The sequence below is a fragment of the Thalassophryne amazonica genome, chromosome 14 (genome assembly GCF_902500255.1).
Source record: "Thalassophryne amazonica chromosome 14, fThaAma1.1, whole genome shotgun sequence".
NCBI lineage: Eukaryota > Metazoa > Chordata > Actinopteri > Batrachoidiformes > Batrachoididae > Thalassophryne > Thalassophryne amazonica.
The window spans coordinates 54,045,114-54,063,158 of record NC_047116.1 but is presented as its reverse complement, the minus strand read 5'-3'; the positions used below and the strand labels follow the sequence as shown (position 1 = coordinate 54,063,158).

Genomic DNA, 18,045 nt, shown 5'->3' with positions numbered 1-18,045 from the left:
CTTCAGGACAACTCTGTGAATCTGTGAATGTCCTTGAGTGGCCCAGCCAGAACCCAGACCTGAATCCAACTGAACTTCTCTGGAGAGATCTGAAAACGGCTGTGCACCGAAGCTCCCTATCCAACTTGATGGAGCTTGAGAGGTGCTGCAAAGAGGAATGGGCAAAACTGCCCAAAGATAGGTGTATCAAACTTGTGGCATCATATTCAAGAAGACTTGAGGCTGTAATTGCTGCCAAAGGTACATCAACAAAGTATTTAGCAAAGGGTGTGAATACTTATATACATGTGATTTCTTAGTTTTTACTTTTAAGAAATTGCAAAGATTTCAAAAGAACTTTTTCATGTTGCATTATGGGGTGTTGTGAGTAGAATTTTGAGGGGGAAAAAATGAAGGTGTTTCATTTTGGAATAATGCTGTAACATAAATTGTGGAAAAAATAATGTGAATACTTTCCAGATGCACCATATTTCCAGGTGTTTCTTTCAATTTATTTTAGGCGGTCTGCAATTTATTTTCAAACTGAGTTGTATTTAATCAAATTTTCACAATTATTTAATTACTTAGTAAATATTGTGTTGTCATGTACCAGGCAGTACACATACACGGGATGAGGTATGTGGAGTCTATTCCAGCAGTCACAGGGTATGAGGCAGGATTCACCCTCGCCAGGATGGCAGTCTATCACATGGCCACATAGAGACAAAAAAACATAGTCTCATCTACGGCCAACTTAAAAGTTTCCAATTCACCTAACCTGTATGTCTTTGGAAGTGGGAGGAAGCCGAAGCACCTGGAGGGAACCCACATAAACACGGGGAGAACATGCAAACTGATCCCATGGCATTCTTGCTATGACACAACAGTGCCGACCACTAAGCCACCGTGCTGCCCATTTCTCATCAAAATATCTAATTACAGTTAATAAAAAACACAGTCACAAAACAAGTAAAATTTCAGTAATATACAAGGACTTGTACAACGACCAAAATTTTAAGCCGCTGTGTTATTTATAAAATATGTAACATGTCCTGATATGAATAAAATATAGATCAAAGTGAATTTTACGACAATTTCATGATCTTATTTTAAGCAGTATTAACAATTGAATTTTCACTTATTAGAGTGGCTGATTTTCTTCCATAAAACAAGGTGTTTTTACGTAGTAAGAAAAACGTTAAAAAAATTCTTAAAAGGCAATAAAATCTGGAAAACGTGAGCTTGTGACTTTGGTAACATCTAGCTGGTATTTTTTGTAGAACCTGTCCTTTCTAGCAAGCAGGTCTCAACAAACCAGTCAAGAAAGAGTTAAAAGTGCAAGGCTTCAAGGCTTCCCCCCTCCGTTCATAAAACGCAGAGGAGAGCGGAGAAAAGAGAGCATAAGAGCGAAAAACTCACACACGCACACTTACACTTCAAAGCCCTGTCATCTGGTGCTGCGGAGAGCTGGTTTGAATTAACTTTAATTCTCCTCCTCTCTCCTCTTTCCAAGTTCATGGCAAAAGAGGGAGTAAGAGGAGGAGGTGAGAGAGAGAAGGAGAGGGAGAGATGGTGCTTCTGGTTTTCATTAGGGCCAATTTTCTTATCTTTTTTCTCTGTGCTTTCTGGAGGCTCAGACTTGATCCCCTGCAAATGCAACGTGGCACAGGCCAGCAGAGGAACGGGACGGTGCAGGTTGCAAGGCACGCATCCCCTCCCCAAGAAAAGAGAGGTGAGGAAAACACAGAGAGGAAGAAATGAAGAGAGAGGGAGTGTGAAGGAGGACCATAACAAACAGATACACATTAAGATAGTAAAAGAGTTGATCACGCACATGTCTATTTGCATGTGTTATCTGATCGTATTTATTTCATTGTGTTTATGTGCGTGCCTGTCTGTGCATCCGTGTGTTACTTTGTGTGTTTACGACTACAAGTGTGGCAGATCTATGAGCTGTATGACAGGTTTGCTGCTGTCTCGTGGGGCCCATAAATTGTCCTGTAATTGTCTGTAGCTGCTACAAGCCAGAGACGATGAATGGTGCCAGGGTCCAAGGTGACACAGGACCAAACTCTCACTGGCTTTTGGGTCTCTTCCACAACGCACAGGCCTGATTTTAGAACTTATTCAGCAACCACACAAATAAAGAACAGAAAAACACAGCATATATAAAGTTTTACTGTATACATGTACTTATGTGCATCCAAACTATAGTACACAATGTTGTCACAGAGCACATAGCACAATTTATACTAACCTGGTAAATAGTGCTGAACCCAGAACAACAAATAAAGTATTTTGCATTTGTTCAGGCTTAACGGAGAAGTTCAATTTTTTTTCAAATGAGGCTGTATTTTTTACATGTTTTAGGAGGATCCTCTTTTCACACGACAAAAATGAATTGGTTAGATTTAGAACGCAAACTTGGCCAGAGACCAGCAGAAGCTAAAACGCTAATTAATGTTATCTGAGAGGGCAATAATAACTCAGACTGAACAACTTCTTGTCGTCATTAAAAAGTTGACATTAGGAAGTCCAGTTGCACAGATCGTTTCCATGCAGAGGTAATCTTGCTCACGTTTACCTGACTGCATGTAAATAAACTTTTTAAGATGGCCGATTATAAAGTTAGCTGCTTACCTTAACATCTTAGCTGCCTGCTGGCACTGCTGACCACTGAGGCATTATAAACTGACTGCACAGGAGGGATTTGTTGTGCAAGACCCAGACCCTTCTCAGCGGTCAAACCTCTCCTTTAATATATCATAAACTAATACATAAAAATGTGCTATTGTTATCTTAATTATTGGAAGATGATTAAAATGGGACATACTGTAAGAAATGGACGATATCACTGATTTCAGTCAGTCAGTGAGTCTGTGAGTGAATGAGTGAGTGCGTCTGCAAAAGTTCTGTAATTCACTCCATTAAAAAAAAAGCTGGCTATTCAGCTGTGAAATGTTGGGTTCCAGTAGATACAGGTGAGGATCAGTGAATCTCCTGTTTTGGGCCATGTTGGCATCTTTTCACAATTTTATGCTAATAAACAAAATCTAATTGAACCCTTCAGTCAGTGTTCTGGACTCGTCACTTAAAAGAAATTCTAATGACTAGAGTGGTGAATGATCTGCTATCCATGGATTAAGATACTAATTCAGTGCTGCCGTTACTAGACCCTAGTGCCGCTTTTGATAATCATCCAAATTGATGTGAGACCGCAGAAACCACTGGAGCTTCATGGTGAAGTAGCTGAAAGCTTGCCCAAGTTTGTGCATTTGGGAAGTGTCTTCAGCAAATCCGGTGAAAACCATGAAGACAAAACAGCCAGAGGAGGTCCACCCCATTTGGGATCAGTAGGACAAGAATTTTTCGTGTTGATATAAATAACTTCTGTAGTCTAACTACATATTACATGGCTGTCAGCAGTGCGTATAAACATCAAAGGGTAAAAAGAGGTGCACAAAGACAGGAGGGAAAGATACGTAGAAAGAGAGAATAAAAGCACACAAGAGTCTGGGGTGCATTAGATTCTAAGGTGTGTTTCCGGGGACTTGCATACCGAAAGCCCCTAGAAGACACTGGCTTGTCAGTTTAATGTGTCTTGCTCTGACCAGATGGACACACAGTCGCAAACAGGGATTCATCTTCAAAGAGAGCTGGAACCAATCCAAACGTGCTCCTTGCCAAGTGATGGTAAGTTGTCATAGTATGATCCACAACAGTGAATGTGATATGTAGACCTACTTTCCAGTGTGCAATCCATGTGTGGACACTCAGCCTGTTAAGGACCATGGTGCTTGTTTGGCATGCATGCAAATATGTGCATGTGTGAGTATGTCAAAAAGAAACCATAAAAGTCAATCTGGGATCAGACAGGAGACTTCAAAGAAGCCAAGACAAGCGTGATGAGCTCAGTGTCTATGAAACCTTCTTTGTTCGAGTACGGGTTTTTTTAATAGTTGAAGCATCATTCACTGGTTTAACAAAAAGATATTTGAATTGTCCAATGTCCTGTTAACACTTTCTCCATTATAATTAGAACATCCGTGTATGTCATCATACCAGAGTAGTACTGCAGAAAACATTCAGGCACAGTTCACAGGAGAAATCATTAGTAAGTTCATTTGTGCAGTCAACTCCCCCAAAATCTCATCAGCTCATTTACTGCACAGGGGATGACTATGGTCGAAGCATGAACTCTTTGATATGTGTTGTTATAGAGTTACTATGTTAAGATCCTTTCACACATAACACGATTGTGGCAGAATGGTGCGCACTGGAGGAGTCAAATGGCACTTGTGGGAAATCGGAGCCGCACTCAAACTCCTCGTACAGCAGTCGCCACATTTATTCGGGCACGGCACATGCACTCTATATTCAGGTGCGCCGGAAACCAATTTGAACAGTGGGCAAGATGAGGTCACGCTGCCATTTCATCATGTTTGCAGAATTTGAACGCCATGTCGCATGCAGGTTCAATCAATCAATCAATTTTATTCAGGAAGAAACCTCAGGGAGGGGCAATCTTCTGCTGGGACTGGTTGGGGCTGAGGGGAGAGAATCAAGAAAAAGACATGCTGTGGAGGGGAGCAGAGATCAATCACTAATGATTAAATGCAGAGTGGTGCATACAGAGCAAAAAGAGAAAGAAACACTCAGTGCATCATGGGAACCCCCCAGCAGTCTAAGTCTATAGCAGCATAACTAAGGGATGGTTCAGGGTCACCTGATCCAGCCCTAACTATAAGCTTTAGCAAAAAGGAAAGTTTTAAGCCTAATCTTAAAAGTAGAGAGGGTGTCTGTCTCCCTGATCTGAATTGGGAGCTGGTTCCACAGAAGAGGAGCCTGAAAGCTGAAGGCTCTGCCTCCCATTCTACTCTTACAAACCCTAGGAACTACAAGTAAGCCTGCAGTCTGAGAGTGAAGTGCTCTATTGGGGTGATATGGTACTATGAGGTCCCTAAGATAAGATGGGACCTGATTATTCAAAACTTTATAAGTAAGAAGAAGAATTTTAAATTCTATTCTAGAATTAACAGGAAGCCAATGAAGAGAGGCCAATATGGGTGAGATATGCTCTCTCCTTCTAGTCCCCGTTAGTACTCTAGCTGCAGCATTTTGAATTAACCGAAGGCTTTTCAGGGAACGTTTAGGACAACCTGATAACAATGAATTACAATAGTCCAACCTAGAGGACATAAATGCATGAATTAGTTTTTCAGCATCACTCTGAGACAAGACCTTTCTAATTTTAGAGATATTGCGTAAATGCAAAAAAGCAGTCCTACATATTTGTTTAATATGCGCATTGAATGACATATCCTGATCAAAAATGACTCCAAGATTTCTCACAGTATTACTAGAGGTCAGGGTAATGCCATCCAGAGTAAGGATCTGGTTAGACACCATGTTTCTAAGATTTGTGGGGCCAAGTACAATAACTTCAGTTTTATCTGAGTTTAAAAGCAGGAAATTAGAGGTCATCCATGTCTTTATGTCTGTAAGACAATCCTGCAGTTTAGCTAATTGGTGTGTGTCCTCTGGCTTCATGGATAGATAAAGCTGGGTATCATCTGCGTAACAATGAAAATTTAAGCAATGCCGTCTAATAATACTGTTTAAGGGAAGCATGTATAAAGTGAATAAAATTGGTCCTAGCACAGAACCTTGTGGAACTCCATAATTAACCTTAGTCTGTGAAGAAGATTCCCCATTTACATGAACAAATTGTAATCTATTAGATAAATATGATTCAAACCACCGCAGCGCAGTGCCTTTAATACCTATGGCATGCTCTAATCACTGTAATAAAATTTTTATGGTCAACAGTATCAAAAGCAGCACTGAGGTCTAACAGAACAAGCACAGAGATGAGTCCACTGTCTGAGGCCATAAGAAGATCATTTGTAACCTTCACTAATGCTGTTTCTGTACTATGATGAATTCTAAAACCTGACTGAAACTCTTCAAATAGACCATTCCTCTGCAGATGATCAGTTAGCTGTTTTACAACTACCCTTTCAAGAATTTTTGAGAGAAAAGGAAAGTTGGAGATTGGCCTATAATTAGCTAAGATAGCTGGGTCAAGTGATGGCTTTTTAAGTAATGGTTTAATTACTGCCACCTTAAAAGCTTGTGGTACATAGCCAACTAATAAAGATAGATTGATCATATTTAAGATCAAAGCATTAAATAATGGTAGGGCTTCCTTGAGCAGCCTGGTAGGAATGGGGTCTAATAGACATGTTGATGGTTTGGATGAAGTAACTAATGAAAATAACTCAGACAGAACAATCGGAGAGAAAGAGTCTAACCAAATACCGACATCACTGAAAGCAGCCAAAGATAATGATACGTCTTTGGGATGGTTATGAGTAATTTTTTCTCTAATAGTTAAAATTTTATTAGCAAAGAAAGTCATGAAGTCATTACTAGTTAAAGTTAAAGGAATACTCAGCTCAATAGAGCTCTGACTCTTTGTCAGCCTGGCTACAGTGCTGAAAAGAAACCTGGGGTTGTTCTTATTTTCTTCAATTAGTGATGAGTAGTAAGATGTCCTAGCTTTACGGAGGGCTTTTTTATAGAGCAACAGACTCTTTTTCCAGGCTAAGTGAAGATCTTCTAAATTAGTGAGACGCCATTTCCTCTCCAGCTTACGGGTTATCTGCTTTAAGCTGCGAGTTTGTGAGTTATACCACGGAGTCAGGCACTTCTGATTTAAAGCTCTCTTTTTCAGAGGAGCTACAGCATCCAAAGTTGTCTTCAATGAGGATGTAAAACTATTGACGAGATACTCTATCTCACTTACAGAGTTTAGGTAGCTACTCTGCACTGTGTTGGTATATGGCATTAGAGAACATAAAGAAGGAATCATATCCTTAAACCTAGTTACAGCGTTATCTAGTTAACTAGATCAACCTAACTGCGCAGATTAAACAGCTAACAGATACAGCAAAACACCGCTGTGCTCCGGAACAGGAAGTGATACAATACCGCAGTGAGAGCCAACCACCAGTAGAGGCAAGCAAGAGGTTGGACATATTGTGCCACGGCCGGGCAGCTGCATGAAATTATCGGCCGTGTCGAACCATGGCTGAATAACGCGATCGAGGCAGCCTTCATACCAGCGGCCGAATGTCATCAAATGCCGGATGAATGACCATTCAACTCACTCTCAGCCAGAGTTGGCTGGAGTCCCGGTGCCACCCACGAACATCCAACACCACTTGCAGGGCACTTAGAAAAGGTGGGGCCATTTGCGCTGCCAGCACAAAAACAGAGAGCAGGCAGACCAAGTTCGAGCTGGCTGTGCGAATAGTCACACATTTTCTAAGTGTCCAATGAGTGTGTTACCAAGCAACACAAATGTGTGAGTGTGCCCCCCCCCCCCCCAAAAAAAAATGGCATGTGAGTGTGCGGTGACCACAAAGGGGGAGACAAAGGGGGGGGCATGTCCCCCTGCGAACTGCAGCTGTTCAGATATCTGAGCTGGGGAGCACCTGTATTGCCTTGTAGGATATGAAGGTGCATAACTACAGCGTGAAGTGCAGACGTCTATCAATCATTCAAAAAATCAATCAATCAATCAATCAATCAATCAATCAGATACAGAGTGCTTTATAGCACTGACTAGTGTCCAAAGCACTTAACATTAAAAACACAAATTCACAAAAATAAAACACATACAATAAACAGCACATTAAAAACAGAACGTGTCACCTCCCCACTAGGTGTTAAAAGCCAGTTTAAATAAATAAGTCTTTAATTTAGATTTAAAAAGTGCTAGGTCAGGAATAGTACGTAATTCAAGAGGTAGCTTGTTCCACAGTCTAGGGCCAGCTACCGCAAAAGCACGATCACCCCAGCGTTTATATCTTGACCTCGGAACATCTAAGTAAAGCTGGCCAGACGCCTATAGTGTCCTACTGTAAATGCGCAAAGTTAAAATTTTAGACATGTAGGGAGGTGCAAGACAATAAATAGCTTTAAAAACAAACATTAAAATCTTAAAATCAATTCTAAAATGAACTGGAAGCCAGTGGAGTGAGTACTGGACAGGTGTAATATGCTCACGCCTAAAAGTGTCTGTTAAAAGACGAGCAGCAGCATTCTGCACCAATTGGAGACATGCAAGAGAAGACTAATGCCAGAATAAAGTGCATTATAATAATCAAGTCTGGAGCTGATGAAAGCGTGAATGGCCGTCTCAAGATCACGTCTACAGAGGAAGTGCTTTATTTTAGCCAAAAGATGAAGCTGGAAAAAGCTTGCTTTGACAACAGCGTTTATCTGTTCATCAAACCTCAAACAGCTGTCAAATATCACTCCCAAATTCTTGACAGCTGGTTTTAGGTTCTGTTCATTATCTTTATGGACAGAATTTCTAGGCGCAGCCAGGGTGTAGAGGGGGTCTGGTTTGGGAACCACAGAATCTCATCTCTGCTGTTTGCGGACGATGTAGTTCTGTTGGCTTCATCAAATCAGGACCTTCAGCGTGCACTGGGGCGGTTTGCAGCCGAGTGTGAAGCATCCAGGATGAAAATCAGCACCTCCAAATCCGAGGCCATGGTTCTCGACCGGAAAAAGGTGCTTTGCCCTCTTCAGGTTGGTGGAGTGTCTTTGCCTCAAGTGGAGGAGTTTAAGTATCTCTGGGTCTTGTTCACTAGTGAGGGACGGATGGAGCGTGAGATCGACAGACTGATCGGTGCAGCATCTGCAGTGATGCAGTCGCTGTATTGGACTGTCGTGGTGAAGAGAGAGCTGAGTAGGGGGGCAAGGATCTCGATTTACCGATCGATCTACGTTCCGATCCTCACCTATGGTCATGAGATTTGGCTCATGACTGAAAGAACGAGATCGCGAGTACAAGCGGCCGAGATGAGTTTCCTCCGCAGGGTGGCCGGGTGCTCCCTTAGAGATAGGGTGAGGAGCTCGGTCACTCGGGAGGAGCTCAGAGTCGAGCCGCTGCTCCTCCACGTCGAAAGGAGCCAGTTGAGGTGGCTTGGGCATCTTTTCCGGATGCCCCATGGACACCTCGCTGGAGAGGTGTTCCGGGCATGTCCAATCGGGAGGAGGCTCCGGGGAAGACCCAGGACACGCTGGAGGGACTACGTCTCTCGGCTGGCTTGGGAATGCCTTGGAGTTCCCCCGGAGGAGCTGGGGGAGGTGTGTGTGGATCGGGAGGTCTAGGCGGCTTTGCTTGAGCTGCTGCCCCCGCAACCCGACTCCGGATAAAGTGGAAGAAAATGCATGGATGGATGGTTTTACATAATTAGCCAGGGCACCAAAATTTGGTGTTACCACATTTGGTATGCCAGAGTGCTCAAACACCATGATCTCAATTTACCATCATTCAGGTAAAGGAAGTTTTGGGACAGCCACTGATTTACATGGCAAATACAATTAAATAATGATGACAATGCATCACTCCCATTAGTCCTCATAGGTAGGTAGATTTGCAGATCATCCGCATAGCAATGAAAGGACAGGTTGTGCTGGGCTATAACTGACACCAATGGCAGAATGTACAAAAAAAATAGAATAGGCCCAAGAATAGAACCCTGCAGCACTCCACAACACAGAGGAGCAGTTGATGAGAAGGGGTCCCCAATCATAACAGAAAAGCTCCTTTCAGCCAAATATGATCTAAACCCAGTGCAGTACCCTGAATGCCAATAAAATGTTCTAACCGGGAAACAAGTACTGTGTGATCCACAGTATCAAAGGCTGCTGTGAGGTCCAATAGAACCAGCACAGCAGGATTCCCTGCATCCACCAACAAAGTAATGTTATAATGAACTTTTAAAGTGCAGACTTAGTGCTGTGTCGTAATCTAAACTTTTCAAGGATGTGAATGTCTTCTAAAAATGAATGTTAGACAGAAATGGCAGATGAGACACAGGTCTAAAATTGGATAAAACCGACGAGTCCAGGTGGTTTTTTTAGAAGGGGTCAAACCACAGCATGTTTAAAACCAGATGGAACAGACCCCAATCCAATACAAGCATTGATAAAAGTTAGGAGACCTGCCCCAACAGTATTAAAAGCCTCCTTCAGCACCTTAGCTGGAACAACATCTAAAGGACAACTTGTAGGTTTTATGTGTTTCACTACTTCACTAAGGGATGCAAAAGAAATGGGCTCAAATTGTTCAAGCAGAATGTGCACGAGTAACAGACAACTCAACTTGTAGTTCTGATCAGCGTTCTGTCTGACTGATGAAACTTTGTCAATAAAAAAGAAACTCCTCACAGGTTGTTGTTGTAGCGTCCATTAAGACAGAGGTGCCTGGATTCACAACTGAGTTTATAGTCTGAAATAACACACCGGGACGATGAAAACTGCTAGAAATGAGACAGATATTGTGCTTTTGCCTCCTTCACAGCCTTCTGATAGTCAGTTAGACTCTCCCTCAGAATACCCAGAGACACCTGTAGTTTGTCCTTTTTCCATCTTCTCTCTGCCTGTCTGCAGCATTGCCTGAGGGCACGGGCCGTGGCATTTAACCGGGGGTCGGAATTTGATTTCCTGGATTTACAGTGCATCGGTGCAACAGAGTCCAAAATTACCTTGCATGTGGAGTGGAAAAAAGAGAGGATGTTATCTGGGAGTAAAGGGGAAACCAGTCCATTCATGGCATAAAACTGAGAGTCCATGAAGGCAGTAGCAAAGTCCCCCGCCGTCGAGGAGGTGACCAAACGGCGGTAAGAGACAGGAACAAGTGGCTTACCAGCAGATGGAGGAGCAGTAAATTAAAATATAACAGGAAAGTGATCTGAAATAGCAATGTCTGATATGTCCTTAAGTGAAACTGAGAGCCCATAAGAAATGACCAGGTCTAAAGAGTGTCCAAGATTATGTGTTGGTCCATCCACAACTTGTGTTATACCAAAAGAGTTCAGGAGGCTTTTAAAATCATCAGCTAGCTGATTAGACAGATATGAATATTAAAATCACCACAGACCAAACGTTTGTCATATATTGGGATAAAATCTGCCAGAAACTCAGAAAACTTCTGAATAAAATCCTTATTAAATTTTGGTGGACGGTAAACAACAGCACAGAGCACAGGACAGTCAAACTCCATCACAAACAGCTGAAATTCAAAAGCGGAGTAGACATCAGGAGATAAAAATTGGCATTTAAAGCTGTCTTTAAAGACAGTGGCCATACCACCACCTCAACCTGATGCTCGCGTGGAGCTGAAGAATGAACAGCCGGGGGGGCACTATTTTCACTTGGTTTCAGCCAGGTCTCCGTTAACAGGACAAACACCAGAAGAAAAAGTGATTCAAAATAAAAGTCTTATTTGTCAAGTGATCTGGTGTTGATGAGCGCCACATGGACTGAGCGCACATCATTCTGCTGGGAGACAGGACTGAGCGGGCGCAGGTTCTCTTGCACGCAGTCCTGTCTGAAGCTCCTCACAGGACGGCGACGAGGAAATGGAGACCCGGCACCTCGGACAACTGGCCAGAGCCACCGAGCCAGGGAACGCCGCATGTTGTAGCTGTCATATGATGTGAAGAATCCGGCCATGAAATGACCTGGAGCATGTTTGCAGGAAGCAGCCAGGCACACTCTGAGCCGAACAAGGACTCCTCCTCTCTTCCTGCGTCCCCTGCGGCGCAGACGACGAGGCAACACGCCAAGCGGCCGGCACAGAAAGTCCGTTACGGATACTAAGACAGGCGGCAGGGGCAGCAGCACCCCTGGCCGTCTGCCGGAACAAAGAACAGTTAGGTTCTCCAGTGAAGCCCGAATGCCGATAAGAGTCTGGCGATCATACACCAGGAGCGGTGACACATGCCATACAACAAAATGCAAAACAAAAGAAATGACAACAAAAGAAGTGAGTGCCGAAGGTAGGCCAAACACAACGGCACCATCTTGCTTTACCTAGTTGGGCCAAAGGTTGTTGCTATCCTCGCGTGGAAATAAATTAAAACACATATTGCTACAGCTGACCACAGCGTCAGTGCACCGCAATGCATTTGCAGCAGATCACTGCGCACTGGACACGCCATACCAGCTGATGTGTTCACGACGCGAGAGCCCAGCTCTTCATGGGAGGGGAGTCGAGTCTTCATGACATGGGAGCTGGCTCTTCATGAGACGGGCTCATCAGGTAATTCTAGGCAGGGGCTAAATCTGCTCTTTATAACAGGAATTAAGTATTATGAATTAAGGTGTTTTTAATTTTTTTCCTCCGCTGCTGTGCATGCAACTTTTCACGTGATCACACTGTATTCGTGCGCATGAACACGAGCGTACATGAAACCGTTGCTATGGTATCATGCACGCCTGTCTGACCGTGCGTCTCTCCTGACAGCAGGTAGAATGTTTCGAGGTTCCCCATTTTGTTTTTGGTTTGCAGATTTTCCTCCGGTTTCTGCGTCTTTCGTGTTATGTCTGAAGGGGACCTTTAATGATGTTGAAGTTGTCCTGTTGTTGTTCTGATGTTATTTCCAAAAAAATTATGTTTGCACTTTACCTGAAAATAAATGTTTGCCATCAATTACATTACGTGTCTAACATCATGCACTCAAGGACATGCACAGAATTTAAAAATCTCAGTCAGAAAAGAGCCATTTTTAATATCTTTAATATGATGCAAGCGTGCAAGCAAAAATTTTTTTTTGAGAAGCACTTTTCTTTCAAAAATCTAATCTTACTTTCACCCCTGCGTTGGTACCATTTGTTATTTCAGCTGATGGCACATGATATGCCAAGGCTTGGCTTGGCTACTGTTTCATCCAAAGAAAACTGAAGTGATGGTCATTGCTCCTAGTTGGTACAGGCATCAGTACAATCATCAAACAGCATCACTGGATGGCCGTCTTATACACATTATCAAAAAAGTTAAGAATGTCATGATCTTTGATGCCACCCTGTCATTTGAACTGCATATTAGAGAAATTACTTCTTTTGGGTTGCGTAATGTTGCAAAGATTGGGGCACTATGTGCATGGTTGATGCAGAGGCATTAGCTAGAGATCTAATAAGAACAACGTAGTTTGATGATATTTTACTGGCCTCAGTACAATGGCTTCCTGTCCTGCTAGATCATAATTTAAGGTTCTGTTGGTAACTTATAGAATAGTAAAAGGCAGTGCTCACTCTTATCTCACAGATCTTGTGCAGCCATACTGTATGTACCTGCATGTATCAGCTGACAAGATGTGAGAATCGCTTCTTTTTCAGAGATTAACCGCAGCACCAATGTTAAGCATCATGTGAAAATGATCGTGAGACCACTGACTCACAAATGAATTGAATAATGTTAAATTATGAATTGGCATTATTGCCTTACGTGAATGCAGCGAGATACTCAACATCACCCATTGGAGGCTCCAATCCACCAGTAAAGGCCATGTTAACATTGAAGCCTACACCAGCACCATCACCCACCTATGACACAAGCATCACAAGCATACATGAATACTTATACCTGCACTATTAGGTGAATATTTTATATATTCGGGTAGGTAGAACAATGGGCTGGTAGTTCTTCTCACCTCATCAGGTGCTCCACTGCCAGGAAAGAAGTTCCCATCATCATAGCGATGCAATGACAGGTACAGAACACTAGGATCAGTGTAGAATGCCTGCTGGGTGCCATTACCATGATGAACATCCTAGAAATAAACAAAAACAGAGTAGGGCACAAGTTTATTAAGCATGAACGAAACGATTAATTAAATAGTTGATTATGGGCAAAATTATACCTTACGGCACAAATCACAAGCTCAACAGTAGAAACATCGAAGCAGTTTTTGATTGAAAGGGTGCCAGATGACATACTCGCCAAAAGGAAGAACTATAATGGTAATCGTGTTAGAGGAGCTACTTTGTAGAGAACACAATAAAACTGCAGCATCACAAGTTCTACAACTACTGACAACAAATCATCTCTGCAATTATTCTTTAGTTACTGTTAGCTGTGCCTTTTGTGAAACTTTCTCTAATTTAGTCTAGTTTTTAAAATATCCATGCTGGTTATTATTACTACAAGCAGGCAAGTGCTTGCATTATAGTCTAAAATTTAAGGTCAAATTCTAATAGACTGATTTTTTTTAAGGCAGCATAAATTTTAAAGGATTATTAACTGAGTGCAAGGTCTGTATGGGAAAATATCAGACTGAGGTGTAAAAACACAGTGTCTGATAATCCCGTACACGTCTAACAAGCAAGGTTAATAATTTGTTTATTATATGGCTATTACATATATAAACATGCGATCGTACGGTATTGCCCAAATATAAAAGCTGCTGACAGTTTTCGGCTCGTAGTCAGACCTGTTCGCCACCATGAAGAACTTGCTAACAGATGGTCTATTCGTTAGCTGGTAAGCTTTCAATCTGTGTTTTTTTCCAGTGCTGTTAAGATATTTATGGAGTACATTCATGTCTGACTTGGTTTTTCTAATCGTGTTTTTAGCTTTCTGGTTTGAAACTAATCTGATTCACAATCTGGACCGATTATCATGGTAACGGGCTGATATGGGAAAATATCAGACTGGAAATAAGCCATTCAGAGCACACGTAGTGAAACTGTCTGGTTTGAGCCTGACTCAATCTACACATGTTGTATGAGTCAATTTCTGTAAATAATTCAACTTTTTCTTCTGAATGATGATATCAGCATTGTATTCATCAGCGACAACAAAAAATATGCCATTTTTATGACTATGTTAAGAAGTATTATAACTGCAAATAAATGTTACCAGCTGCTTTAAAATATTAATAACTTATTTTGTCAGCCTGCATTTGCATGTTTTGAGAGTTCTTTCAGTCAATTGTTATCAGGTTCCAAAACTGTTTTGTACTTTATCAGAGAGTGACACATTTACCCCACTGTCAACATCTACACCTGTATAAACCTAATGAACGACAGACTGTAGAATCACCAGGGAAACTACCTACAGCCTGTTCTGACATCAAATCACCAGCCTTCAACAAAATGCTTAACTACAGCTGTTATTTTTTGCAGCATTATGACTTAAAACTTAATGACCTCACTGTTCATATCCCAAGAATGTTTTAATAGATCATTCCTAAAAGTGTCACTGTCATCTAGAAGATTTTGACCCCATGGAGTCGCGTGACAATGAGTTTGCTAAGTGCTGTAAAGCCTGCCTATGTCAGAGAAAGAGGAAATGAAAACACCCTTCAAAGACTTTGGGGAATGACTGCGGCCAGCCAAGACGCCACCATAGGGCACTGTTGTTGGACGAGGCTCAAGGTTTTTCATAACAGGCGTCTCTCTCACTCACTTAGAAAAAAGTCTAGGCTACGTTGTTTGACGTAAATCGCTGATAGCTGTCACTGTCCCAATAATTAAGAAGCTGACTTTATATGGACAAACTCTAAGCATAGTGCATGTGGAAAGTGATCTGATGGTGTAGCTGGGGCAAAGTTCAATGAGGATTATGAATTCTAGCAATTAATTCTAGGAAAGATGTAGACCTCTTCGGAACACCAGCGCTCTGTGTGTTTCTCCAGGTTACACTGGAGTTGTGTCAGGAAGGGCATCCGGTGTAAAACTTGTGTCAAATACCAATGCAGATCTGGCTGTATCTGCTGTGGCGACCTCAGCCAAAAACGGGAGCAGCCGAATGGACAACAACAACAACAATTCTAGGAAAGATGTGCGTGTAAACGTCCATTTAGATGTATAGTTTCCCTTTCACTCTAACCAGTAAATGTTCCTGCTCTTGAGTGGAGCACTGGATGCATGCATAAAATGGAATTCAGGAAACATTGAAGCAACTTCTGCCCAGGTCGGCCCATGTGCAAGGAAGTTGTGGGATAAAACAGAGAAGACTAAAGTAATGTTACTGCAGTTTAAAGACTATGTATACAGTAAAACTCGCCTAAACAGTCATCGTCTTAACCAGATATTTGCACTCACCGGACAGAGGCAAAAGTCCCAATGCTTTGTTTGGTTTTCCATGTAATAAACATCGTATATACCAGATTTTGTATAGTGGATTTTTTCTCACATCGGACAAAACGTCCCACCCCATCATAATGTATTTTCATTAAAAACTCCTCTCCTCGCATATACCAGACAGAGCAGTCTGTTCGTGCCCAGTGCCAACAGAGGTACAAAATGAAGTTCAGCACTGATACTTGTCGATTCAAGGAAAATGGGTGCCGTATTTCCTTGATTAAAATCTTGGGCATTTATTTTTTCAAACTATGCTCAGACCCGGTACCTAAGTAAGGCAGGGTGTAATTCAAGGCTGGTGATTATTAACAAAACGCTGCTTGTTGCCTGCAATGTAACATGGTGTTATGTTTCACACATATCCCAGGGTGTGGCAAACCAAAGACAGCTGCTATAGATCAGAGACCTCTGCGTGCCTGCAAACCCTCCCCGTAGCCTCACGTGCACCTGCTAAGTGCGCTCCTTCCTCTCCAGTCATATATTAAAAACTTTTTGCAGTGTGTCCGCCAATTACAATTCGATCATGGATCAAATACGTTTGGCAGAAAAGTCCAACTTTACAACACAGAGTCAGAAAAAGATGCTGAAATGAGCTGCAAGGAAAACTGTACAAACTGTACCACTGGTTTAGAGGTTGATGATTCTATAAAGAAGTGGAGTTCCTTGAGGGACAAATTATTCCAGAAAAAGCCACTGTTCCTGTGGTAAATTGCATTAACACGCCCACCAACGTGACGGAAAACTTTAAAAGGGTCACGCGCACGGTGATGTCATTGTATGGACACAGAGTTACAGAGCTGTAGAAGCATAAATCAGGCTTTTGGATTTTAAGGTACCACTCCGCCACAGACTTAGAAAAAAGATTGACTTGACCATATGTAATCTTTTTAATGCATATAATGCCGGGCCTTTTAAGGCAGGCATTTATTTTTGTCAGATAAAGTTTTGACCCAGTCATTAAATGAAGCAGGCTATATTCAAGGTCAGGCGTTCCCCATAGATCGTTAGGCTCCTCCTGACTGTAATGACATTTTACATTAAATTTAATTAAATTAATTACAGTAATCAGTTACATAGATATAATGGATTTTCTCAGCTTTGTAAATAGAACAGATTTTGTCCATTTTATACTTTACTACTTTACTACTTTATCCTTTGCTACTAAAAAAAAAACAAACCCAAAACAAATAGGCAATGTGAACATGAATGTAAGAGTGACAGTAATAGAAATAAAGTCACATAACTCTGGCTGTATTACATCTGCAGCCATATAAGATCCTATATAAGTCCTGTGATAGACTGAAGAGCAGCAACATGAGCAAAGACAATCACATGGCCTCTCTCACCAGGATTGCATGAGTGATGTAAGAACATTTTTTGCAACGATTGCCCTAGACTTACAGTAGTGTTCAGAATAATAGTAGTGCTATGTGACTAAAAAGATTAATCCAGGTTTTGAATATATTTCTTATTGTTACATGGAAAACAAGGTACCAGTAGATTCAGTAGATTGTCACAAATCCAACAAGACCAAGCATTCATGCTATGCACACTCTTAAGGCCATGAAATTGGGCCATTAGTAAAAAAAGTAGAAATGGGGGTGTTCACAATAATAGTAGTGTGGCATTCGGTCAGTGAGTTTGTCAATTTTGTGGAACAAACAGGTGTGAATCAGGTGTCCCCTATTTAAGGAAGAAGCCAGCACCTGTTGAACATGCTTTTCTCTTTGAGAGCCTGAGGAAAATGGGACGTTCAAGACATTGTTCAGAAGAACAGTGTAGTTTGATTAAAAAGTTGATTGGAGAGGGGAAAACTTATACGCAGGTGCAAAAAATTATAGGCTGGTCATCTACAATGATCTCCAATGCTTTAAAATGGACAAAAAAAAAAACCAGACACGTGGAACAAAACGGAAAATAACCATCAAAATGAATAACCAGAATGGCAAAGGCTCACCCATTGATCAGCTCCAGGATGATCAAAGACAGTCTGGGGTTACCTGTAAGTGCTGTGACAGTTAGAAGACGCCTGTGTGAAGCTAATTTATTTGCAAGAATCCCCCGCAAAGTCCCTCTGTTAAATAAAAGACATGTGCAGAAGAGATTACAATTTGC

At 41.8% G+C, this 18,045-nt stretch overlaps 1 protein-coding gene across 2 annotated transcripts in view; it reads right to left on the bottom strand.

Annotated features, from left to right (window-relative positions):
* hdac4 (histone deacetylase 4) overlaps positions 1–18,045 on the bottom strand; it is a 437,614-nt gene that overhangs the window by 41,949 nt on the left and 377,620 nt on the right. For both annotated transcript variants that reach the window (XM_034186647.1, XM_034186648.1), the window contains 2 exons: positions 13,497–13,616; positions 13,292–13,389 (listed from right to left, as the gene is read on the bottom strand). In XM_034186647.1, coding sequence (XP_034042538.1) covers positions 13,292–13,389; positions 13,497–13,616 — 218 coding nt within the window. The remainder of the gene's footprint in view (positions 1–13,291; positions 13,390–13,496; positions 13,617–18,045) is intronic.